General features: G+C 48.2%; 1 protein-coding gene across 2 annotated transcripts in view; it reads right to left on the reverse strand.

The window, feature by feature from the left end:
• Window positions 1-27,679, reverse strand: part of LOC146007443 (NACHT, LRR and PYD domains-containing protein 3-like) — a 253,821-nt gene that overhangs the window by 52,386 nt on the left and 173,756 nt on the right. For both annotated transcript variants that reach the window (XM_083145793.1, XM_083145792.1), the window contains one exon: window positions 2,389-2,559. In XM_083145793.1, coding sequence (XP_083001919.1) covers window positions 2,389-2,559 — 171 coding nt within the window. The remainder of the gene's footprint in view (window positions 1-2,388; window positions 2,560-27,679) is intronic.

Consider the following 27,679-nt stretch of genomic DNA (forward strand, 5'->3'; position numbering starts at 1 on the left):
AGGGAGGGGGTCAGAGTCACTGGGAGGAGTGTGACATTGTTGTCACTCACACACAGTGCTACGCTGGCTGCCTGCGCTGCCCGGAAGCCAGACCGAGCAGCAGCAGCAGCAATTTACAGGCAGCCGTGGTGACTGTCAGCCCGCCGCCCGGCCTCACCGCCCGTGACGCTTGGCGGCGGGAACCGGGCGAGCAGCCTGGGCAGGAGGGGAGGCAGGCGCCGGGCAGGGCAGCCGCCGGCGCTGCCCGGCCCGGGCGTACCCGCCACACTAGTAGCAGGGACCATTTGCGGAGGGGGGGCGGGCCGGCGGCGCCAGCCAACCAATCGGCACCCGGAGCAGGAGCTCCGGTGGCTCCGCCCTCCCTACGCCTCTGCCATACTACCCTGACAGACAATGGCAGCTTCCCTCTAGTGATACAGGGGATCTGCCTAGGGCTGTTCAGGGTCAGTACAAAAAGTCTCCTGAGCTGTTGAGTTCTACTAGCAGACTCCTGACTCTCCTGGTGCCCTTGCCTCTAATGCTTTGCTCTCAGATTCATTTGGCTGCCTAGGACCCCATCGCTGTAGTTCCTGCCATGTTCAGCAGCTAGCCCGTACTTATGAGCTACCTGCACTACCACTCCTCGATCCTTCATTCAGAGACTCACTATCCATCTTCTTTCAGTCCAAGGATCCAATTGTGCCCACCATCATTTCCACCTTCTTTCCGGAACATCATCACAACCAGTCTTTCTGCCAGCCTCATTACCCACTTGAACTTACTTTCAAAGACGTTGCCTTATTCATTCCAAGTACCTTGCCTGTGTTATTTTTGTTTACCACTAACTGCCACTTAAATAAGTATTTGAGTGAAGTTGTCAACTATATATGAAATCCTTCATTTAACCTGCACATTTTAATCCTTCATCTTCTGGTCCATCTCCTGTCCCTGAGCATCACACGGCTTCATCCAACCCCTCAATCCTGACAGCGTCTCCAGATTCCCACGGGTGCCGGATGATTGAGATCAGAGGTCACACTTTAGGGTATTGCCGCACAGGTACACACTTGAGCACTGAACTGTGCGATTGAGGGCAGCACTGCAGGTTGCAATAATATTCCTAACTTAATATCAGTAACTGTGCGATTCAGTGTTTAAACAGCTGGAGAGAAAAACACTTATTAAGTGGAGGAACTTTTTGTTGCTTAACCAGTTTCTGGAAAGGAATTTGAAGGAAAATCGCACCAATTAAAGTGTTGTCCATTTATGGGTTTACCTATGCTCTCTCTGGACATTATCTTTAAATGATCAAATATACCCCTTGTGTGTAATGTCCCACTCTTATTAGTATCAATGTTATGACCAGATTATAATTAAGTTTTACTAAAGATTTTATATTAAGTATTGTATTGTGGTATAAATAAATTGTAATATATATTTTAAAAATTAAATGTGGCATTTGCGCTATCTCCTATTTTTTTTATTATTTGTCCAATTGCTAACAGCATGTGCTGGTGGCATTAGCAGGTGGGTACAGCTATATTACCACATAAACATATCTCCTAGCATCCTCTGTGTAACCAAAGTTGTGAGTATTAATAATGGGCCTGGCCTCATGGTAATGCCCATGTCACCATCACTGTGGTCCTGGCTCACATTCCCCAAGCTGCCTCCGACATGTCTGGCACTGTGTGGATGCTGCGCACAGCATCTGTTCATCTGTTGCTCTGCTATGTGTAATAATGGTGACAGATACCCCAGCCTTTCCCCACCATTTTACACGGCGGCCTGCAGGTGGGACTATCCCAAAACAATAGTGATGGTTGGGGGTATATATAGTGCAGGTGTGGTACATAGTATTCCCTGTCCCCCTGTACAGGAGCTGGATACGGATGTTGATGTGATTCCGGAAAACCTGCATCTGGAAGGAGCCAAATGTGTCATATTATAAGTATTATAAGACAGTATGAGCCCTGATTCCCTGCACATCTCCCTTACCAGACACACCAAGGTCTCATGGAAGGGGGAGACAGTGCTGTGTCCTCTTGACATCCCCCTCCCCAAACTACTCCCTTCTTTACCCCTTTATCTCACATTGTATCACAGCTGCAGCGCAGCCACTTCTAGTATTGTTACATGAGTTTGACGGTCAGAGCAGGTCTGATTCCTATTCACCAGATGTATAATAATACTGGTAATAATTGGCTAATAACTTATTTAAACAACTTGTTCATAAGGGAAACTATTATAATAAAACAAAGCAATGGCTGTATGGTAACAATGAATAGAATAATAGCTCCATAACCTATACTCAGACAACATGAGAACATCCAGCAGCTATTTCCTGTGTCTTGGCCTTGTATGGTCTATGGCTGGTACTGAGAGAACTTGTACTGAGACAGATCTTACCTCAGATCCTGCAGGGCACAGTCCGGGTGTCTCAGTCTTTCACACAGAAGCTTCACTCCAGAGTCCCCCAGAGCATTGTATGACAGGTCCAGTGTGGTCAGAGAGCCGGGTGTAGTAATAACAGAGCAGAGAACATCCCAGCAGGAGGAGGTCAGACCACACATATATAACCTGATGGGAGATGAGGGATCTGGGTTAGTTTATTTCTTATAATTCTAGTCTCACACTCCGCATGACTAGGGTGACAAATCTCAAGATCAGCAGGATCCCTTAATTTTGCCTTTACAATCCCAGGATTAAAATCTCTGCATTTTTGTCTCCAATCCCGGGAATTCTGGATTAGTCAGTGCATGCACAGTTTAATAATGAGCACTTCCTCAGATACTGCCTGGCTCTTTCCGATCCCCAACGTGTGGCTCTGTGCAGCGTCATGCGTCATGGCGTGGTCAGAGGTCATCCTGCTCAGGCCACGCCACTGCTGCCCGCCCACTTCAAATGTCACGCCTGCCTCCCACCATGCTCCCAGCTGCTCCACCCGCTGCTGCAGATGTAAGTAAAGGTGCGGCATGGCATGGGGGGTCGGGGGACTCGTTTTAAATTAGGAAGTCAAATCCCATAATCCTGGGAATCCCAGGATTGAGCATTTTTTAATCCCAAATCCCAGGATTGAAAAAATGCCCGGGCATTGGCTTCCCTAAGCATGACGTTCTCACTAAAGATTTACCATTTTCTTTATAATGTTTTTCCTCATGCATAATGGCTGTTTCCAAATGAACAAAAATATACTCAATGGAACTTTTTAACACCAGCATAATGCAGTAGATATCAGAGATACAGAGGCGGCACTACCCGCTCAGCAGAGGATGCAGTGCAGGGAGGCACCAGGCAGGAGGGGCGCTCTCCCTGCTCTGCATCCTCTGCTGCTTTCCTGCCTCTGCTGGCGCTGCGCCTGTTACAAAGTCTGACAGGCAGCAGTATTGACGGCAGCTAGAAGAGCAGCTCCCCCCTGACAACTTCAGATCAGAGGTGGTCATAAAAGAGACAAAGCTACCTATGGATGAGTGGGCGGAGCTAAACACGGCTGAGGGGTGGGGATAAATGGGTCCAGATGAGGGCTGCTATACAGTGTCAGAGGGAGAAGAGGAGGAGACTCGGCCAGCCAGACTTTGGCAAGCAAGTGAAAGTAAAAATAATTACCAAGGTTGGTATATGTACAAATCCATAGACATTTTCTTAAGAATTAGTAGATGAAGTAAAATAAAAAAAATATCAAAATTATAAATAAAGAAACATGAATAGAGATAAATGCAATTGCATATAAACATGGTAAGGAATGCCACAAGGTATGCAATTATTCCTCCAAATGAATTACAGGAGCTCAGGACTAGGCCTTTTCCCCATAGATTGGCAGTTAGATATAGTGGGGGACATTTACCAAAATGGATTCGTAGAAAAAAGGTGTATTCGTAGGGAGAAATACACCTTTTTTTACGAATTTGTATTTTCGGGATTTACAATCACAAAAATACAACAAAGATGTAGTCAAAGTCAAACAAAGTCCTAAAGATGGAACATTCGTATTTGTATTTACAAATACGAATGTCCTACACCATCGATAGGATACGACAGAAATCACCATTCAAAAGAATGGTGGTTCCTGATGTACTAAGCAGCCGTACTGATAATACGGCTGCTAAGTGGTGTGAAACACCCTCGCAAATACGACAGGAAAATAGAACACCATTTTCCTGTTCTATTTGCGTTTTAGCCTGCACGGATCAGTCAGATCCGTGCAGGCTGCGGTGTAAAAAAAATAGAAAAATAAATAAATATTAAAAAAAACGGCGTGGGGGCCCCCCCACAGCTGTAACCAGCACCAGGCTGAAGGAGCCGGGGCCGGTAATTAAAAATCAGGGAACCTGACAAATAGGGGTTCCCCGATTTTTAACAACCAGCCCCAGGCTTTAGGTCCGGGGCTGGTTCCCAAAATACGGGGGACAAAATGACTAGGGGTCCCCCGTATTTCAAGAACCAGTCCCAGGCCAAACCAGCCAGCAGGGTAATGTCACAGCCGGGGGACACTTATGATATAAGGTCCCGCGGCCAAAACATTAACCCTACCGACCAGTCAGCCTGGCCAGGGGCCCCGGGGGAGTGGGGACCCCCCCAATAAAGGGGTCCCCCCCCTCCAGGACTTACCTGACCAGGCTGAAGCCTGGTACTGTCCCTGATGCCCCTGGGCATCGGGCTGATTATGGTGTAAAAAATAGATTAAACTATTGTTTTTTACTGTGGCACTAAAAGTGCCAGCAAGCTGGGACTTGGGAGAACCACAAGTCCCAGCCTGCTGGGCATTAAAGGGCCCGCTGGCACTTGTAGTTCCACAGTTAAAAAAATAGTACACAAAACACACTGACACACTTTTAAAATAAAACTTTAATACATACAAAGCCCACACATACTAATACTTACCTATCTTCTTTCCGTAGGTAGCCCTGGTCCTGATGTCCTGGTCCTGTGTCGTCGTCTTCTGGTCCTGTGTCGTCTTCTGGCTCCATGTCGACCGTCGCTGTCGCCGTTGCCGTCCGGATCCGACGAAATCCATTTGGGAAGCTGTGGAAGGAAACCATACTCACCTGTCCCAGCGCGACGTAGTCCAGGTAAGTGTCTTGGCAAAAAAACAAACCGACACCTCGAAACCAGCCGGACAGAGAGTCGCACAGTGTTTGTTTACATCGTGCGGCTCCGCCTCCTGAATGCCGCTATTGGCCGCCTTGCGGCCTAGCGGCTCCTGATTGGCTGCTAGGCCGCAAGGCGGCCAATAGCGGCATTCGGGAGGCGGAGCCGCACGATGTACACAGAGTACCGTGCCGCTCCTACTATCCGGCTGGTTTTGGGTGTCGGTTTGTTTTTTTGCCAAGACACTTACCTGGACTACGTCGCGCTGGGACAGGTGAGTATGGTTTCCTTCCACAGCTTCCTCCATGGATTTCGTCGGATCCGGACGGCAACGGCGACAGCGACGGTCGACATGGAGCCAGAAGACGACACAGGACCAGAAGACGATGACACAGGACCAGGACATCAGGACCAGGGCTACCTACGGAAAGAAGATAGGTAAGTATTAGTATGTGTGGGCTTTGTATGTATTAAAGTTTTATTTTAAAAGTGTGTCAGTGTGTTTTGTGTACTATTTTTTTAACTGTAGAACTACAAGTGCCAGCGGGCCCTTTAATGCCAAGCAGGCTGGGACTTGTGGTTCTCCAAGTCCCAGCTTGCGGGGGAGGCTTGCTGGGACTCATAGTTCAAAAGTATTAAACAATAGTTTATTCTTTTTTTTTACACCAAGATCAGCCCGGTGACCACAGCCCAGGGTCACCGGGGACAGCACCAGGCTTCAGCCTGGTCAGGTAAGTCCTGGAGGGGGGGGGGACCCCTTCATTGGGGGGGTCCCCACTCCCCCAGGGCCCCTGGCCAGGCTGACCGGTCAGGGGGTTAATGTTTTGGCCACTGGACCTTATATCATAAGTGTCCCCCAGCTGTGACATTACCCTGCTGGCTGGTTTGGCCTGGGGCTGGTTCTTAAAATACGGGGGACCCCTAGTCATTTTGTCCCCCGTATTTTGGGAACCAGCCCCGGACCTGGAGCCTGGGGCTGGTTGTTAAAATCGGGGAACCCCTATTTGTCGGGTTCCCTGATTTTTAATTACCGGCCCCGGCTCCTTCAGCCTGGTGCTGGTTACAAGAGAAAGGAAAGTGGGCGATTGTGCTAATTAATAATAACCAATTAAATAGATAAAATACTTGGATTAAATGGAAATGGTCAGGTGTGGATAATAAAATATATATTTAATTGTAACATATAAATAATATAGGAAATAGATCATACATAAAAAGGAAATCGTTGGCAAGAAATAAAAAATTGTAAAAAATGGACACTGAATCAATAGTCACCCTTGTTTGGAGAGGAGTGTGCCAGTCCATTTAGGGAATTATCCCAGATGTTTTATGGAGAGTCCTGGAAATATTGTAATCCAGACAGTTGGGAAACACTCCAGTGCTGTTGCCCCTTGATATCCACAAATTGTAACCGGGCTTCCTTTAGGAGGTGGCGTGCCTCCAAGATGGTAACTTTGCCACGGATGGTGGTGAAAAGGGCCAGTCCACTTGTAGTTGTATACGAGTGTCCCAAATGAGGGCAATAGATTATCTCCAACTCCAAATATATGTGACTGGGGGGCTGGTGATCAGGGTCCCATTAGAAATGCACCTCTTTAAAATTCCTTAGTGTGTTTAAATGGTTCTAATTTTTGTTTTAAATTAGTGATTTCTGTTTCGTTTTTTTCTGCTTGGATCTTTCTATATTTAATAACGATTTTAATCAGTTCAAGAGAGCACTTGTCTAGGGTCTCTTCCCATTCTTTTTGGGGTATGCTATCGGGTTGAAATATGGAAGGTTTAAAAAGTCTCAGGCCCCTCGGAATCATATTCTTGTCTATATAACGCTGAAGATTTGTACTGTCTAACCAGTGTTTTATTTCAGTTTTTAGAAGATTTTCTAATTGAAAGAAATCCTCTTTTAATGTTGGATTAATATTATCTTTAGGGAAGATCGGCCGTTCCCATCTAGAGAAGTAGGTCTGTCTCCTAGACATTCTTTCGTCAAAGCTTGCGAAGCAGCTCATATTAGCAGCCTTAAAAAGACTATGGAAAAACAAGAGAAGAAAATTTTTTATATAGAAATCTATACCAATTCTAAAGGCGCTTTATATGAGTGTGCTTGGCTTAAGCAGCAATCTATACACAGGAGGAGGGGACCACACGCTGTTTTTTTTTTAAATTTATTTAATTTTTCTATTTTTTTTTTTACACCTTGCAGCCTGCACGGATCTGACTGATCCGTGCAAACTGCCAGAAACATTCGTATTAGCGGCCATATATATGGGACAGCTAATACGAATGGTTACACCATCGGAGGGTTACAAAGCAGTCGTATCTGACTGCTTTGTACATTCCCCTCCGGAACACGACTTTGCATACGACTAAAACAGTCGTATGCAGTCGAAGGGGAAAAGCTAATACGAAAAACTAGGTTTTTCATATTGGTAAATTTCCCCCTTAAAGTCTAAAAAGACATAATACCTTAGTGCCAGACATAGCAACCATATTCCAATAAACCAGGTGATTATGCACTTACCACACAGTCAGAGGCGTAGCTACGTTTTGGGCACCCCCCCACCGTTAGGGGGGGGCACCCCCCCTCCCCGCCAAGCTCCCCTACCCCGCAGCCCATGCAAACTCCCCCTCAATCCCCCACAGCCTTACCTATCGCGCTGGTCCCGGCGGCTCCGTTCTTCTGCTGAGGACCACCAGAAAATAGCCGCCCCCATACAGCAGACAGTTTCCGAGAACTGTGTGCTATATGGGGGTGGCCATTTTGTGGTGGTCCTCAGCAGAAGAACGGAGCCGCCGGGACCAGCCAGATAGGTAAGTCTGCGGGGGATTTGGGGGGGGTTTAACTATAGCACCGCAGCCCCCGGCGCCCCCACATGCACAGCGCCCCCCGCAGTGGCGGGGGCTGCGGTGCTATAGTTACGCCGCTGCTCACAGTGGTAACCAGCGCTGTATCCAGCCCCACAAAGGATCTGCAGCTTGCCGGCAATACTAAACCTCACACAGCCTGGGAGCAATAAATCTTCCTCCGTTGGTGGCATAGTGCAAACTGCAGCTGCCTTCATATACACACGCGCCGGCCACCCTCCAATCGTGGCCGGCCGCATCACGCCAGCCGTGCACTCCGTGCACGCGCCCAGCGTCATTGCCGCACCAACAGCCCACGCTGCTGCGCCTGACGCCATCCTCCAGCGCCGTCGTCACGCGTGCCACGCTTCCTCACTCGCGGCTCCATCGTCCTCGCCGCGAGTGTAGACTCCCGCCCGGCTTCACATACTGATGCACCCGGGCAGATGGTCGCTCCCGCTGACCATCCCTCGGACGCCACCGCCTGTAGCCGCCCATACCTGAGGATGGCATGCGGCCTCCTGAGGCTGATACTGGAACCCAGCACCTTGTCCCCCCCCCCTGGAACCCCGGAAGGTATGGGGGAAATAACCAAAACTTCACAGGGTAAGCCACCACCTCTCTGCTACCCACTTAGGGAAAGGAAAAAAAAGACACAAGAAGGAAGGAGGAGGAGCCCTTTATACAGGAGGAGTCTTTTTTCCTTTCCAAAGCTACCCAATCAGGGAAGAACCCATATGTAATGGCTGCCATGGGGGAGGTAGAGGAAATCTGATTATCTCAACAATAATTCTAAATCAAGATGGAAACCCAACAGAGACAGTGGTCAGCCAGACACATCATACATATGAATAGACACCTCCAGCCTCCTTCCAATGTGACTTCCTCTCTCCTCACCTGCCTGGCCCTTCCCTCTTTCTCTCCAATATTTATACCTTTATTCACTTGAGTTATTTAATTACTTATAAGTATTGAGTCTTATTGGCCAGCTTTGCCATCAGTCATAATGTTATCATTATTTCACCCATCCTCCTCTTCCTGAGAAGGAACCTGGCATGGTTGCCTCTTAGGTGTTATGGTCCGGGGACTCTCTTGCCACCCCTACCTCCGTTGCCTCAAACCGGAATTGGCGGACGTGTGCAGAGGGCTAGACTTCACCAATAATAGCCGCGTTCGTGAGAGCCCGTTAGTCAGGCTCCCACCTCGATGCCACCTGGTCTTACGTAGGGACAACACGACCGCCAAGGCTAGTGGAGTGCAAGGGTAAAACTATCTAAACCCACAGAAGGCAAGGAGGCCCCGGATACCCACGGGGTAGCCACGCAAGGAACAAGGCAGATCCCAGGGGTATACCAGACGTAACAATACGTGAAGGTGGAATAACTGTATAACAGTGGTAATAATGGCAACAATGCCTAGAGGATGGAATAGAACAATATAAGGTACTAGCAACAATGCTGACAAGATGGAATATAATAATACGAGATACAAGCAACAATGCTGACAAGATGGAATATAATAATATGAGATACAAGCAACAATGCTGACAAGATGGAATATAATCAAAGAACAAAATGTAAGGACTTATCCCAATCGCAGCAAGGATCACGGCACGGGGTACTGTAACGGAGCTGCTGGAACCAGGAACACCAAGGCTGCAGGGCACACCAAAGCTATAACCGGCGTCTGTTCCCAGCAGACGCCGGCTATTTATTTGAATTTGCCGCCTGTGACTGTGCGGACGCCGCACGCTGTCTGGAGACTCGGGGACGTTGCCTAGCAACGCCCCGATGCCTGGCAGCCGGAGCAACAGAGCCGGAAGCTCGGGGCGTTGCTAGGCAACGCCCCCGACGCTCCCCCGGCGCTCCATCTCCGCCGCCCGTCCCGGACGTGACAGAACGCAGAGACGCTCTGGGACGGCGACGGCTGACAGTACCCCCCCCCCTTGAGGAGAGGTCAACCGACCTCCAAGTCCTGGCTTCAACGGATTTTGCCTATGAAATAACTCTTTTAAGGATGGGGCATGAAGGTCCTTGTACAGAACCCAGGACCTTTCCTCAGGTCCATAGCCCTTCCAATGGACAAGAAAAAATAAATGACCGCGGGTGATTTTCGAATCAAGGATACTATCAATCACAAACTCCTTGATGCCTTGCCGAATGACCGGTGCTGGCCTGTAAGCACAAGGCCGATGGGCAGGTTTAAGTAAAGAGGCATGGAACGTGGGATTGACCTTCAGAGAGCGTGGAATCTGGAGTCGGAAGGCCACAGGATTGATTCTCCTAACGATTTTGTAGGGACCAATAAAGCGAGGACCCAACTTCTTGGATGCCTGATGGATATTGATATTTCTGGTGGATAACCACACCCAATCTCCGACTTTAAACGAACAAGGTCTCCTGTGACGGTCGGAAAAGCGCCTTGCGGCCGTGGTCGCAGAGAGGAGAGCCCTACGGACCATAGCCCAGGTGCCCCTCCTACTGGTCACCCACCTGGGATTACCTGTTCTGGCGGGAACAGGATCAAAAGAATTAGCCTGAGGGTGGAAACCATAGTTACAGAAAAAAGGAGACATCTTGGTGGCAGAATGCCAGCCGTTGTTATAGGCGAATTCTGCAAATGGTAGGTTCTCCACCCAATCCTGTTGGGACTTAGATACGTAACATCGCAGGAACTGCTCGAGTGTCTGATTCACACGTTCCGTCTGCCCATTGGATTGTGGGTGATAGGCCGAAGATGGACTGAGCTTAATCTGTAACGCAGAGCAAACAGACCTCCAAAACTTGGCCACAAATTGAACGCCCCTATCTGACACAATATCTGTAGGAAGGCCATGCAAGCGAAAAATGTGGCATACAAACAAGGAGGCCAACCTTTCCACGGAAGGTAAACCGGTCAAGGGGACAAAATGTGCCATTTTACTAAACCGGTCTACCACCACCCAGATAGAGTCACAACCCCGAGATTGTGGTAGATCGGTTATAAAATCCATGGAGATATGTGACCATGGCCTCCTGGATATCGACAAGGGAACCAACTGACCAATCGGAGAACAACGGGGAGTTTTATTTCTGGCACAGACGTCGCAGGCAGACACCCATTCCTTGACATCTCTCCTCATGGTGGACCACCAGACAGCTCTTGATAACAAGGATAACGTCTTATCAATGCCCGGATGTCCCGCCGATCTACATTGATGAAACTCGAAAAAAAATTTCTTGCGGAGCTCTAAAGGCACAAAAAGTCTACCCTCTGGAATGGCCTTAGGAGCCGAGGCTTGTGCCAAAATGACTTGGTCCAGAAGGCTGTGAGTAAAACCGGCAATAATACAAGAGGCAGGAATAATAGGCTCCAGCTGTAAATGTGGGTCTTGGACAGCAGAAAAACTTCTCAAAAGAGCATCGGCAACGACATTCTTTGACCCTGGTCTGTAAGTGATAATAAAATTAAATCGGGCAAAGAATAAAGTCCACCTCGCCTGCCTGGCATTGACTCTTTTGGCTGATTGGAGGTATGCCAGATTTTTATGATCTGTTATGATGGTAACCTGGAACCTAGCCCCCTCCAGCCAATGTCGCCATTCCTCTAAGGCTGCTTTAATGGCCAGAAGTTCCCGATTGCCGATGTCATAATTACATTCTGCTGAGGAAAACTTCCGAGAAAAAAAAGCACATGGATGTAAGAAACCGTCCTGCCCATCCACCTGTGAAAGGACTGCCCCAATCCCTACCTCTGAGGCATCCACCTCAACAACAAAGGGCAATTCAGGATTGGGATGCCGCAAAACCCCGGCGGAGAGAAAGGCTGCCTTCAACTTAGTAAAGGCTTTGACAGCGGCGTCGGACCAGACCGAAGGATTGGCGTCCTTCTTGGTTAATGCAACTATGGGGGCTACAATATTGGAGAAGAATGGAATGAATCTCCTATAATAGTTGGCAAACCCCAAAAACCTCTGGGTGGACTTGAGGTTTGATGGTTGTACCCAATCCTTAATGACCTGAAGCTTTCCTGGGTCCATTTGAAAACCCCGAGGGGAAATAATGTATCCCAGAAAAGAAATGCTCTCCACCTCAAACTCGCATTTTTCCAACTTAGCATATAAATTGTTCTCTCTCAATTTTTTGAGAACTGCGCATACATGCAAGCGGTGTTGCTCCAGTGATGGGGAGAAGATCAAGATATCATCCAGATACACTATGACAAAAACTCCCAAAAACTCCCTTAAGACGTCATTAATAAAATCCTGGAACACAGCAGGTGCATTAGCGAGACCAAACGGCATTACCAGATACTCATAGTGTCCAGAATGCGTATTGAATGCCGTTTTCCACTCATCACCTGCTTTGATGCGAATTAAATTGTACGCCCCCCTCAAATCAATTTTAGAAAAAATGGATGCCTTACGTAGCTGATCGAAGAGGACAGATATGAGTGGAAGAGGATACGAATTTTTTACTGTAATGGCATTAAGCTGTCTAAAATCAATACACGGGCGTAAGGAGCCGTCTTTTTTCCCCACGAAAAAAAACCCAGCTCCGACGGGTGACTTTGAGGGCCTAATGAACCCTTTTTTGAGGTTTTCCTCAATATACTCCTCCATCGCCTTCTATTCAGGGAGAGACAAGGAGTATAGTCGCCCCTTGGGAAGTTTGGCCTCAGGAACGAGATTAATGGTGCAATCATAAGGTCTATGAGGAGGTAAGACGTCTGCTTCCTTTTTGGAAAACACATCAGAGAATGACCAATAAGGTTCAGGTACCTCAGAAACTGAGGGAGTCACCATGCGGACTGGAAGAGCCAGACAATTATAAGGACATTGTTTACCCCAACTTACAAGTTCCCCTGATTGCCAATCAAAACGTGGGTTGTGCAATTTGAGCCATGGCAATCCCAGTACTACGGGTGTAACAGGACTACGAAAAATAAAAAAAGATAAGAGCTCAGAATGGGTGACCCCAACCTGGACCAGTAGGGGGACGGTACGCTGTGTAATAACCCCACTGGGCAAGCGATTGCCATCTAAGCCATAGACCGAAATCTCCGGAGATACTGGTATGAGAGCAATCCCCTGTTCCTGAGCTAACTGTGAGTCCAGAAAATTACCCGCAGCACCACTATCAATAAATGCCTGGCCATCCTACCTATGAATCTCAGAAAAAATACATATGGGAATTAATAAAGAATTACTGGGAGATATAAGAGATAGGCCTGACAGGATGTCTCCCTGCATCCTCAGGCCTTGGCATTTCCCGGACGCTCAGGACAGGAATTCACCAAGTGTCCCCGGACCCCGCAGTAGAGACAGAGGCCCTGGGAACGCCGTCTCGCCTTCTCCTGTGGAGATAAGCGAGCTGCGCCCAGCTGCATGGGTTCCCCGAGGTCGACGGTGGAGTCCTCGGAGACACTGGGCAATGGCGCCCAACCTGCCCCCCGTTCTGAACGTCTCTCACGGAGCCGGCGATCCACCCTGATAACCAGCTGCATGAGATCGTCCAGGGACGTCGGTGTGGGATACTGAACCAGTGAATCCTTTATGTGGTCAGACAGGCCTACCCTAAATTGGGAGCGTAAAGCTAGATCATTCCACCCTGAATCATTGGCGTATCGCCGGAATTCAGAGCAATAAGTTTCTGCCACCTGGCGACCCTGTTTAAGAGATCTAAGATGAGCCTCTGCTGCGGCTGCCTTATCTGGGTCATCATATAAAATCCCCATTGCCTGGAAAAAGGACTCCACAGACCGAAGAGCCGGACTGTCTGCCTTCAGCCCAAAAGCCCATGTCTGTGGATCCCCCTGGAGCAGGGAAATCACCAACCCCACTCTCTGGAGTTCAGACCCGGAGGAAAGGGGTCGTAACCGGAAATATAACTTGCAGCTCTCCCTGAAATTAAAGAACTGATTTCGGTCCCCAGAGAACCGATCGGGAAGACTCATCTTGGGTTCCTTAACCGACACAGCCATTGGAGGAGCTGCTCTGCGAACTTCCTCCTGAGACTCTACCCTGAGAGTAAGATCCTGCAACTGCTGAGTGAGGAGGTGCAACTGATCAGCAAAAACCTGGGCCGGAACCCCCGCATTGGGATCCATGCTAAACCAAGAAACACACAACCACTGTAGAGGGAATATGGTTGTGTTACTATTTTTTGTGGCCGGTTATAATGTTATGGTCCGGGGACTCTCTTGCCACCCCTACCTCCGTTGCCTCAAACCGGAATTGGCGGACGTGTGCAGAGGGCTAGACTTCACCAATAATAGCCGCGTTCGTGAGAGCCCGTTAGTCAGGCACCCACCTCGATGCCACCTGGTCTTACGTAGGGACAACACGACCGCCAAGGCTAGTGGAGTGCAAGGGTAAAACTATCTAAACCCACAGAAGGCAAGGAGGCCCCGGATACCCACGGGGTAGCCACGCAAGGAACAAGGCAGATCCCAGGGGTATACCAGACGTAACAATACGTGAAGGTGGAATAACTGTATAACAGTGGTAATAATGGCAACAATGCCTAGAGGATGGAATAGAACAATATAAGGTACTAGCAACAATGCTGACAAGATGGAATATAATAATACGAGATACAAGCAACAATGCTGACAAGATGGAATATAATAATATGAGATACAAGCAACAATGCTGACAAGATGGAATATAATAATATGAGATACAAGCAACAATGCTGACAAGATGGAATATAATCAAAGAACAAAATGTAAGGACTTATCCCAATCGCAGCAAGGATCACGGCACGGGGTACTGTAACGGAGCTGCTGGAACCAGGAACACCAAGGCTGCAGGGCACACCAAAGCTATAACCGGCGTCTGTTCCCAGCAGACGCCGGCTATTTATTTGAATTTGCCGCCTGTGACTGTGCGGACGTCAGCTGCGCTGACGCCGCACGCTGTCTGGAGACTCGGGGACGTTGCCTAGCAACGCCCCGATGCCTGGCAGCCGGAGCAACAGAGCCGGAAGCTCGGGGCGTTGCTAGGCAACGCCCCCGACGCTCCCCCGGCGCTCCATCTCCGCCGCCCGTCCCGGACGTGACAGAACGCAGTGACGCTCTGGGACGGCGACGGCTGACATTAGGCCTTGGGGTCTACGCATGCATATCCCTGTTATTTATTTATTATTTATTAACAGTTTCTTATATAGCGCACACAGATTCCGCTGCACTTTACAGAGCATAGTTATAATCAAAAACACATAACAAATTACAGTACAAGATAGTTTAGGACAAGTACATGGTTAATATGAAGCAATTATCAGGGTGGCAGAGGTTTATATATTCTAAGAAAGGCACATAAGGAGAGAGGGCCCTGCTCGTGAGAGCTTACATTCTAAAGGGGAGGGTTAGACAGCCTGGGGTGACACAGAAGGGAAAGAAGTGGTTGTTATCTGGTTGTTCACTTTTGTCAACAAGATGTTCAGACTGGCTGTCACTGGTCACTGTACATTCAATATCACGTTCCTAATTGTATAAAACTAAAAACAACTTGTATAGAACATTCAGTTAATTTAGTAATATTTCTATGTTTACACCATGTTAAGATCATTTTTACTTTAGTCATGGTGTCAAAATGGATGGTGCATAAGACAATCCGCTGCAAATCAGGGTAGAGTGTAGGCCTTACACACAACCTTAGCGAGGGGCCTATACAACAGGCAAGGTCTTCTGCAATATTAGGGCAAATATAATATAAACACAGATTTATTGATGAGTTGCTGGAGAAATATGTATGTTGATCATTCTGTTTTATCACGAGCAAGCAACGTCACTACGTCCGGCGTCATGTGTGTAAGCAATGTCACTACAGCCGGTGTTATGCATGTAACCAGCATCACTACGTCTGGCGTCATGTGTGTAAGCGATGTCACTACAGCCGTGTTATGCATGTAACCAACATCACTACGTCTGGCGTCATGTGTGTAAGCGATGTCACTACAGCCGGTGTTATGCATGTAACCAACATCACTACGTCCAGCGTCATGTGTGTAAGCAATGTCACCACAGCCGGTGTTATGCATGTAACCAACATCACTATGTCCAGCGTCATGTGTGTAAGCGATGTCACTACAGCCGGTGTTATGCATGTAACCAGCATCACTAAGTCCGGCATCATGTGTGTAAGTGATGTCACTACAGCCGGTGTTATGCATGTAACCAACATCACTACGTCCGGCATCATGTGTGTAAGCGATGTCACTAAAGCCGGTGTTATGCATGTAACCAACATCACTACGTCCGGCATCATGTGTGTAAGTGATGTCACTACAGCCGTGTTATGCATGTAACCAACGTCACTATGTCCGGCGTCATGTGTGTAAGCGATGTCACTACAGCCGGTGTTATGCATGTAACCAACATCACTACGTCCAGCGTCATGTGTGTAAGCGATGTCACTAAAGCCGGTGTTATGTATGTTACCAACGTCACTACGTCCAGCGTCATGTGTGTAAGCGATGTCACTACAGCCGGTGTTATGCATGTAACCAACGTCACGTGTGTAAGCGATGTCACTACAGCCGGTGTTATGCATGTAACCAACGTCACTACGTCCAGCGTCATGTGTGTAAGCGATGTCACTACAGCCGGTGTTATGCATGTAACCAGCATCACTATGGCGGGCATTATGTGTGTAAGCAATGTCACTACAGCCGTGTTATGCATGTAACCAACATCACTACGTCTGGCGTCATGTGTGTAAGTGATGTCACTACAGCCGGTGTTATGCATGTAACCAGCATCACTAAGTCCGGCATCATGTGTGTAAGTGATGTCACTACAGCCGTGTTATGCATGTAACCAACATCACTACGTCTGGCGTCATGTGTGTAAGCGATGTCACTACAGCCGGTGTTATGCATGTAACCAACATCACTACGTCCAGCGTCATGTGTGTAAGCAATGTCACTACAGCCGGTGTTATGCATGTAACCAACATCACTACGTCCGGCATCATGTGTGTAAGTGATGTCACTACAGCCGGTGTTATGCATGTAACCAACATCACTACGTCCGGCATCATGTGTGTAAGCGATGTCACTACAGCCGGTGTTATGCATGTAACCAACATCACTATGTCCAGCGTCATGTGTGTAAGCAATGTCACTACAGCCGGTGTTATGCATGTAACCAACATCACTACGTCCGGCATCATGTGTGTAAGTGATGTCACTACAGCCGTGTTATGCATGTAACCAACGTCACTATGTCCGGCGTCATGTGTGTAAGCGATGTCACTACAGCCGGTGTTATGCATGTAACCAACATCACTACGTCCAGCGTCATGTGTGTAAGCGATGTCACTAAAGCCGGTGTTATGTATGTTACCAATGTCACTACGTCCAGCGTCATGTGTGTAAGCGATGTCACTACAGCCGGTGTTATGCATGTAACCAACGTCACGTGTGTAAGCGATGTCACTACAGCCGGTGTTATGCATGTAACCAACGTCACTACGTCCAGCGTCATGTGTGTAAGCGATGTCACTACAGCCGGTGTTATGCATGTAACCAACGTCACTATGTCCGGCATCATGTGTGTGAGCGATGTCACTACAGCCAGTGTTATGCATGTAACCAACGTCACTACGTCCAGCGTCATGTGTGTAAGCGATGTCACTACAGCCGGTGTTATGCATGTAACCAACGTCACTACGTCCAGCGTCATGTGTTTAAGCGATGTCACTACAGCCGGTGTTATGCATGTAACCAACGTCACTACGTCCAGCGTCATGTGTGTAAGCGATGTCACTACAGCCGGTGTTATGTATGTAACCAACATCACTACGTCTGGCGTCATGTGTGTAAGCGATGTCACTACAGCCAGTGTTATGCATGTAACCAACATCACTACGTCCGGCATCATGTGTGTAAGTGATGTCACTACAGCCGTGTTATGCATGTAACCAACGTCACTACGTCTAGCGTCATGTGTGTAAGAGATGTCACTACAGCCGGTGTTATGCATGTAACCAACGTCACTACGTCCGGCGTCATGTGTGTAAGCGATGTCACTACAGCCGGTGTTATGTATGTAACCAACGTCACTACGTCCAGCGCCATATGTGTAAGCGATGTCACTACAGCCGGTGTTATGCATGTAACCAACGTCACTACGTCCAGCGCCATGTGTGTAAGCGATGTCACTACAGCCGGTGTTATGCATGTAACCAACGTCACTACGTCCAGCGTCATGTGTGTAAGCGATGTCACTACAGCTGGTGTTATGCATGTAACCAACGTCACTATGTCCAGCGTCATGTGTGTAAGCGATGTCACTACAGCCGGTGTTATGCATGTAACCAACGTCACTACGTCCGGCGTCATGTGTGTAAGCGATGTCACTAAAGCCAGTGTTATGCATGTAACCAACGTCACTACATCCGGCGTCATGTGTGTAAGCGATGTCACTACAGCCAGTGTTATGCATGTAACCAACGTCACTACGTCCGGCGTCATGTGTGTAAGCGATGTCACTAAAGCCGGTGTTATGCATGCAACCAACATCACTACGTCCGGCATCATGTGTGTAAGTGATGTCACTACAGCCGTGTTATGCATGTAACCAACGTCACTACGTCCAGCGTTATGTGTGTAAGCGATGTCACTACAGCCGGTGTTATGTATGTAACCAACGTCACTACGTCCAGCGTCATGTGTGTAAGCGATGTCACTACAGCCGGTGATATGCATGTAACCAACGTCACTATGTCCGGCGTCATGTGTGTAAGCGATGTCACTACAGACGGTGTTATGCATGTAACCAACGTCACTACGTCCAGCGTCATGTGTGTAAGCGATGTCACTACAGCCGGTGTTATGCATTTAACCAACATCACTACGTCCAGCGTCATGTGTGTAAGCGATGTCACTAAAGCCGGTGTTATGCATGTAACCAACGTCACTATGTCCGGTGTCATGTGTGTAAGCGATGTCACTACAGCCGGTGTTATGTATGTAACCAACGTCACTATGTCCGGCGTCATGTGTGTAAGCGATGTCACTACAGCCGGTGTTATGTATGTAACCAACATCACTACGTCTGGCGTCATGTGTGTAAGCGATGTCACTACAGCCGGTGATATGCATGTAACCAACGTCACTACTTCCGCGTCATGTGTGTAAGCGATGTCACTACAGCCGGTGTTATGCATGTAACCAACATCACTATGGCGGGCGTCATGTGTGTAAGCAATGTCACTACAGCCGGTGTTATGCATGTAACCAACGTCACTATGTCCGGCATCATGTGTGTAAGCGATGTCACTACAGACGGTGTTATGCATGTAACCAACGTCACTATGGTGGGCGTTATGTGTATAAGCAACGCTACTAATATAGGGCTTGATACAGAGTCAGTTGTACTACTGGTGGCAGCAGTCTGGGAGGCTGCCCAGTAAAAGGCAGGGCCGCCCCACTTGCCAGGTCCCTCTCTGCAATGTGCCCATAAAACATTTTTGCTTGCACATCACCAGCTGCCCCCCTGTACAGCCTAGCTGCGAAGCCAGGCATAGAGTGACCATGTTTAGGGTCACAGTGGCTGTGTGTGACATCATGCAGCCAACGTGGACCAGACCGCTCCCAGAAAATACTTGGGCCTGTCTTCCCCAATGGCCTATCGCTGCCCCTGTCAGACCTCAAACGGCAAACACAGTTTGTAGTCACAGACACGCACTGGGGAGCATGAACAGATCGTGATCTGTGATTTTTGGTGATCTGAAAATGGGTCTGAAATAGGCCCATGAGCAATATGTGTATAAGCAACATTATTACTGCAGACATTATGGGGGAAATTTACCAATATGAAAAACCTAGTTTTTCGTATTGGCATTTCCCCTACGACTGCATACGACTGTTTCAGTCGTATGCAAAGTCGTGTTCCGGAGGGGAATGTACAAAGCAGTCAGATACGACTGCTTTGTAACCTTCCGATGGTGTAACCATTTGTATTAGCTGGCCGGATATACGGCCGCTAATACGAATGTTTCTGGCAGTCTGCACGGATCAGTCAGATCAGTGCAGGCTGCGGTGTGTAAAAAAAAAAATAGAAAAATTAAATAATAATAAAAAAAAAACCAGCGTGGGGTCCCCCCCACAGCTGTAACCAGCACCAGGCTGAAAGAGCCGGGGCCGGTAATTAAAAATCAGGGAACCCGACAAATAGGGGTTCCCCGATTTTTAACAAACAGCCCCAGGCTCCAGGTCCGGGGCTGGTTCCCAAAATACGGGGGACAAAATGACTAGGGGTCCCCCGTATTTTAAGAAGCAGCCCCAGGCCAAACCAGCCAGCAGGGTAATGTCACAGCCGGGGGACACTTATGATATAAGGTCCCGCGGCCAAAACATTAACCCTACCGACCAGTCAGCCTGGCCAGGGGCCCTGGGGGAGTGGGGACCCCCCCAATGAAGGGGTCCCCCCCTCCAGGATTTACCTGACCAGGCTGAAGCCTGGTACTGTCCCCGATGCCCCTGGGCATCAAGCTAATTTGAGTGTAAAAAATAGATTTAAAAACTATTGTTTTTTACTGTGGAACTATGAGTCCCAGCAAGCCTCCCCCGCAAGCTGGGACTTGGAGAACCACAAGTCCCAGCCTGCGGGGCATTAAAGGGCCCGCTGGCACTTGTAATTCCACAGTAATAAAAATAGTAAAATAAACACACTGACAAATAAGAAAAATAAAACTTTAATACATACATAACACACATACTGATACTTACCTATCTTGATCCCGTAGGTAGGTCACAGGTTCTTGATCCGGTGCCTTTTCCTGGTCCGGATCTATGTCGGCATTCTTCTCCATGTCGATGTCCATGTCAGCGGCGTTCGTGTCGACGTCCGGTCCAGGGTCCGAAGAAATCCATGGGGGACCTTTGGAAGGAAATCCTACTCACCCAGGTCCTCCATGGAAGATCCGCTAGGCGACCAAAAGAATCATTCTGAGGAGAGGCGCGGAAGATGAAACATCTCTGCGTCTCTCCTCAGTCCGATGTGGAGAGTGCGGGGAGTGCCGACATGCTGAAGAATACCTGGACTACGGCGGATCAACAGAAGAGATCTTTGCCAGATGACCAGGTGAGTAGGATTTCCTTCCACAGCTCCACTATGGATTACTTCGGACCCCAACAGGAAAATGGAGGATGACACGGACGCCGACATGGAGGACGACACAGGACCAGGACACCGGACACCAGGACCGAGGGCTACTTACAGGCTCAAGATAGGCAAGTATCAGTATGTATGGGCTTTGGATGTATTAAAGTTTTATATTTATTGTGTCAGGGTGTGTTTATTTTACTATTTTTATTACTGGGGAACTGCAAGTGCCAGTGGGCCCTTTAATGCCCCGCAGGCTGGGACTTGTGGTTCTCCAAGTCCCAGCTTGCGGGGGAGGCTTGCTGGGACTCCTAGTTCCACAGTAAAAACAATAGTTTTTAAATCTATTTTTTACACTCAAATTAGCTTGATGCCCACCGCCCAGGGGCATCGAGGACAGCACCAGGCTTCAGCCTGGTCAGGTAAGTCCTGGAGGGGGGGACCCCTTTATTGGGGGGGTCCCCACTTCCCTAGGGCCCCTGGACAGGCTGACCGGTCAGGGGGTTAATGCTTTGGCCGGGGGGACTTGTATAAAAAATCTCCCCCCGGCTGTGGTATTACCCTGCTGGCTGGTTTGGCCTGGGGCTGGTTCTTAAAATACGGGGGACCCCTACTCATTTTGTCCCCCTCCAGGACTTACCTGAGCAGGCTGAAGCCTGGTGCTGTCCCCGGTGGCCCTGTGCAGTGGCCACCGGGCTGATTGAGTGTAAAAAAATAGATTTAAAAACTATTGTTTTAAACTGTGGAACTATGAGTCCCAGCAAGCCTCCCCACAAGCTGGGACTTGGAGAACCACAAGTCCCAGCCTGCGGGGCATTAAAGGGCCTGCTGGTACTTGTAGTTCCACAGTAAAAAAAAAATAGTGAAATAAATACACACTGACACACAATAAAACTTTAATACATCAAAAGCCCATACATACTGCTACTTACCTATCTTGAGCCCGTAGGTAGGTCCCTGGGTCTTGGTCCGGTGCCTTGTCCTGCTCCATGGTGGCGGTCGGCTCCATGTCGGCGGCGTCCATTCGGGTCCGAAGAAATCCATGGGGGACCTGTGGAAGAAAATCCTACTCACCCAGGTCCTCCATGGAAGATCTGAAGTCTTGATCCGACGTAGTCCTGGACTTCTTCCAGCTTCTTCAAGCTGCCGGCGATTCCCTCAGCTCCCAGCCTCGGACTGAGAAGCGCAGAGATCCTTCATCCTCCGCGCCTCTCATCAGAATGATTCTGTTGGCCGCTTAGCGCGGCTTCTGATTGTTGCTTACCTACACGTTCATTGGCAGGGGTTCCATGCACATTGCTATGTAGGATTACATGCTCATCGCCAAGGGGAATTGATGCTCGTGGTAACTGGGGGACAGTCGCTGCAGGGCAGGAATGACAGCCATTGACAGCCAGGCAGAAAGCAGGGGGCTGCCTGGCTGTATTCAGAGGACTGCATGTCCCGGCTTTTTGAAATAATGCCCCTTTTACACCAGAAAATGCAGGGACTTACCCGGGAATATGGTCCCAGGATCATGCAGGGACATTCCCGGACTGGCCCCTTTTACACCAGCCTGCATTTTCTGGTGTGAGGGGGGAGAGAAAACCACCCCCGCCACCCTTTAAACAACCAGCTTTATCTTCGGAACCAACCGACCCATTTACATGCAGGCTTCAAATTATTTTGGTCGTTTGGTTCCAGAGAAATCTGTCCTCAAACAACATGAACAGCCATGAAATACATTTCATAAATGAAAAAAAAAAAAATTGGTTTGCCAGCAATATCTCTAGAACCAATGAACCCATATGAACCAGGTATCAGATTGAAGGCCCAGCGATTTGGGTTTGACTGAGATCAACCTCAAGCTTCTATGATGCCGGAGGGGAAACTGGCAGCCGTTGGAATCGGGTGGAGGTCGGAATTAGCGGGTCCCATGTTATCCTATGGGGAAACCGTTCCAGGTTTGCCTGGCGGTATCTCCGGTTCCCAGGGGGCTAGTGACGCTGGGCTGGGCTCGTTGGAAGAGTGGGCCTGGAGCTGTAGCTCCATCAGGCCCATTGTTATTCCGGCCCTGGACACACATATGCATGACATTATTTAGGAACATTGAGAGTTTAAGAACAATTGTAGGTTGTATGGTTCTGTGCATATATGTGTCATGTCACCATGCAGGATTGTTGTCAAAGTGACACACATGTAGATACAGACATCCCTCATGATATTAGGATATATATGTACACACAGATAGAGAGACACATAAACACACTCATGATGTAAAAGTGGCATCACAAGCCACCTGGGCGCTGGAACTTCAGCTTCCATGTTAGTTATAATAGTAACAGCCAGTATTGGAAGGTGGTGTCTCCAGAATGTTGATGCAGCAATTTGGTACAAGAACAATGGGCAAGGCCATGGAATGGTACCCGAACATGATGGCACTCTGTCTCCTGGTTTCGGAAGCATATTGATACATCTATATGCGGTACAAGGGCTTGATGCAGCTGGGTGAGGTACATGGACAGTGTGGCCTGAGATATGGCACTGTCTCTGCCAGTGATGTGTTTACAAGTGCCGTACAGCAGAAACTACAACATACACACAACAGTTTGTGCAAGTGTGAAACTGAACATGAGTGTACAGTTGCAGGATCTAGATCCAGTCTAATGAGATTATACAGAGGTAGAATGTTGTAACAATTACGGCAGATCATCTATCTAACCACATCATCCAGCCATGCGTCTATGCAGAAACACACAATACAAAATCAAGACCTAAGCACCCTCTGGGATACCTGCTGTACCTGGTGATCATGCTTAGTTTAATGACGCCAGCATCTTATTTGTTGCCAGGGACAGGACATAGGTGTCTGAAAGGACACATTGCTGTTACGGATGCCGCCTGGGCGCTGGGTGTAACTACCGGAGGCTGAAAATCAGGCGTGAGCCCGTGACAGCTGTTTAGGACGGCCACGGCGAACCCTACACTCTCTCTGTTGAGCACCTCGGGCAGATGACAAACCCCTGCAGATGCTAGTCTTCACCTGTTGCCGCAGCGTCCGAAGGAGCGAGTTATGCCCGCTCCAACCCCGATGCAGCTAGGTCTATGAGGGGAAAAAGAGCTTGCAATCGTCAGAGGTTGGCTCAAGAGGAATGACTAGCTAATGGGCCTATGCTGGTAATGACCCCTATCTGCCGGCACCAGGCCAAGGATGGGAATGCGACCCAGTCGCCAACACAAGAGAGAGCTGAGGGGAATCTCCACGGCAAAGTAACAAGGGCTGGAAGCGAATCCCCAAAACCAATAACCAGAATAAACAGGAACACCCTGCCTACCCCAAAGGACTAAGGAAGGGTAATGAGGACAGAAATAAGGAACTGGTAACCACCAGAGAGGGAGACAGGCTGGACCCACGGAGGGGTGGAGGCCTGTGCCCTCAAATAAAACAAACAGGCTAGTAGCCAAAAAGATGGTAACACTGGCCAGCTGGCTGGCGGTAGATAAAGGTAAACACCAGGCTCCACTGGAGCACTTACGTGACCCAGGACAGATGATGGAACCTGTGCTGTCAGCAGGGTCACGAAGGGACCAAGAGGCACAGACCTGGAACAGAGTCTGGGAGCTGATAACCAGGGCAGGCAGCAGGACCGCTGGAGAACCTTAGCAAGAGACTCCAAAGAACTGAAAACCACCGGGGACCAGAAACAGCTAGGCAGAGCTGCAGAGGATATATCCTTGGATCCAAACAAGAGGCCTGAACAAGGGACCAGGTAGCGTGGCTGAGAGCTGACAGAAGTTCCCTGCACAGGAAGCAGGAACTAAACAGGAAGCTATCACTGGCAGAGTATTGCAGGAGAGCCTGCCCTATAAAGGGCTCAGGTGATTAATTACACCTGAAGATCCAGGGAGCTCCCAGGTTAGTGCTTAACGAGCTAATTACCTCACAGCCTAGTGAATAATTAGCTGCCAGAATACTGAGCTGATATGGCACATACCTACCACTGGAGGCCACCAGTGAGTCAAATGCCAAACAAAAATGAATGAACCATTCAACCTGGTTCCTGACAATTGCAAGACTGTGATATTGTTAAAAATCTGGTATGCTGAAGTGTGAAGTGTTTGTAGGTGCTGATTTTAATTGTCTAAGGCACACATTTGTGTTTTAAATTATTTGTGATGTAATTTCTAACTGTGTTCCATTTAATCTGGTAAAATGAACATCAAAATACTCCTTAAAATTTAATTGTATTTTTTTTACACATTTTGGTACGAATCGTAGGTATTTACGACTCGTAAATGCCTGTTTCATGAAGACGACTTGTTAGTAAATGAAGTAAGAACGGTTGGCCAATGGAAAATTCACCCGGATTCTATCGATGGTATAGACATTCGTAGAGATTCTGTGCTTTGGAAAAGAACAATGATGGCGCTTGACTCCAGTTGAAGAGTGATGGTAGTTTAATTTGATGTGGTACAGACGGAGTGGGTACTGGCTTTGCAGGGGATGGCGGAAGAATCGCCAGCCGCCATTCCCGGCCAGCCGCCATCTGATCTGCGAAAAGGGACTTGCCGGCGGTCACCCGGGGTTCCCACTGCCTCCCCGCTCTCCCACCTAACTCTGTCCATCTCCCTGAAGCAGAGACGGACAGGGTTCCCGTCGTCTCGCCGCCCGGAAACTGAGACGCGCGTGCGTGTGAGACGCACGCGCGTCTCAGTCAGATGGAGCGCCTCGCTGCTGTGTATATGAAATATAGAAAAAACTGTGTGGGGTCCCCCCCTCCTGACCATAACCAGTCATGGCTTAAAATCCACCGATGGCCTGTCCATTTGTCCATGTAGAATCCATTTGGGGTTCCTGTGGAAAGAAATCATACTCACACGCTGTCTTCTGTGCTGCTCCAGTTCCACAGGAACGCTGTTCACACACTGCGATCTTCTGTTAACATCTGTGGCTCCGCCCACAGACCGGGAGTTAGGCCCAACCACCATCCAATAATGATCGGAGAAATCCCTATGCTCGATCATGATTGGCTGGTGGGCGGAGCCACAGTTGTAAACAGAAGCTCGGCTTGTGTGAACAGCGTTTGTGGGGAGCCAGAGAAGCACAGAAGTGAGCGCGTGAGTGTGATTACTTTCCACAGGAACCCCAAATGGATTCTACATGGAGAAGAGGTCAGGCCATCGGTGGACCCATATGTAATGTATGAGTGGATGATTGTAGTATGTAATAAACTTTTACTGTTCGTATGTGTCCATGTTTCATTTCACTATTTGTACTGTTGTGGAATTACAAGGCCCTTTAATGCCCTGCATGCTGGGACTTGTGGTTCTCCAAGTCCCTGCATGCGGTGCAGGCTTGCTGTGATTCATAGTTCCACAACAATAGACAATAATTATTTTCTATTTTTTACACAAATCTCAGCCCAGTTCCCAATGCACAGGGGCATCGGGGACAGCCCGATCTTCAGCCTGTGCAGGAAAATTCTGGAGGGAGGACCTCTTTATTGGGGGGGGGGGGGGTCCCCACTTCCATAGGGTCCCTGCCCAGGCTGACCGGTTATGGGGTGAATGCATTGGCTGGGGGTACTTGTATAAAAAGTCTCCCTTTTCAAAAGGGGGGGAGAGAAAAAAGGGCTGTCTAGGGGAACGCACTGAGAGTTGATTAAAACATAACTTTTATTAATTTTATTTTAATATTCCCTATATCAACAGTTAGGGGGGAATTGTGTAAACAGTAAATTCTTAAGGGGTTAAAATGACGTACAATACATACATAAATACATATAGTGTGTTAGAAAGATAAAGATAAAGTGTTTTAAAATTAACACGGATGACTGCCCCTGAAAATGTCTGTTTGATGAGCCCTGAGATGAAAAAATAGAGTTGCTTAATTACAGTGTCTCCACCAATGACTTTTTGTGCAACCTAGTGTCACTGTATCACAGTTTTTATATATTTGTTAACTGTTTTACACATAGGGCACAATAGTCAGACTCTGAGCCGTAATTTGCACTAGAGTCAGGTTGTCTTAGCAGATTAGGAGTATTTATAAGCGCCCTCCTGTGGTCATATTAGGTAAAACACCAGTATACTTTGCAGATCCTCTAGTGGTCTCAATAATTTGACTCACTAGTATACTAGTCTCAATAATTTGACTCACTAGTATATGATACACAGGTGCTTCCTAAATCTGCTAGGGTGTAGTCTAATGCTACCCCTGTGGAGTTGTTTATCACTATTCTAGCAAATCATTTTCATCTACATAAATTATAGGCTATCAGACATATCAGAGGCAGACAGGGTGCCAACGCAGCGTTTCACTGTTTAACAGCTTTTTCAAGGCCTTGAAAAAGCTGTTAAACAGTGAAACGCTGCGTTGGCACCCTGTCTGCCTCTGATATGTCTGATAGCCTATAATTTATGTAGATGAAAATGATTTGCTAGAATAGTGATAAACAACTCCACAGGGGTAGCATTAGACTACACCCTAGCAGATTTAGGAAGCACCTGTGTATCATATACTAGTGAGTCAAATTATTGAGACTAGTATACTAGTGAGTCAAATTATTGAGACCACTAGAGGATCTGCAAAGTATACTGGTGTTTTACCTAATATGACCACAGGAGGGCGCTTATAAATACTCCTAATCTGCTAAGACAACCTGACTCTAGTGCAAATTACGGCTCAGAGTCTGACTAT

Source organism: Crinia signifera, chromosome 6 (assembly GCF_055691185.1).
Source record: "Crinia signifera chromosome 6, ASM5569118v1, whole genome shotgun sequence".
Taxonomy (NCBI): Eukaryota; Metazoa; Chordata; class Amphibia; order Anura; family Myobatrachidae; genus Crinia; species Crinia signifera.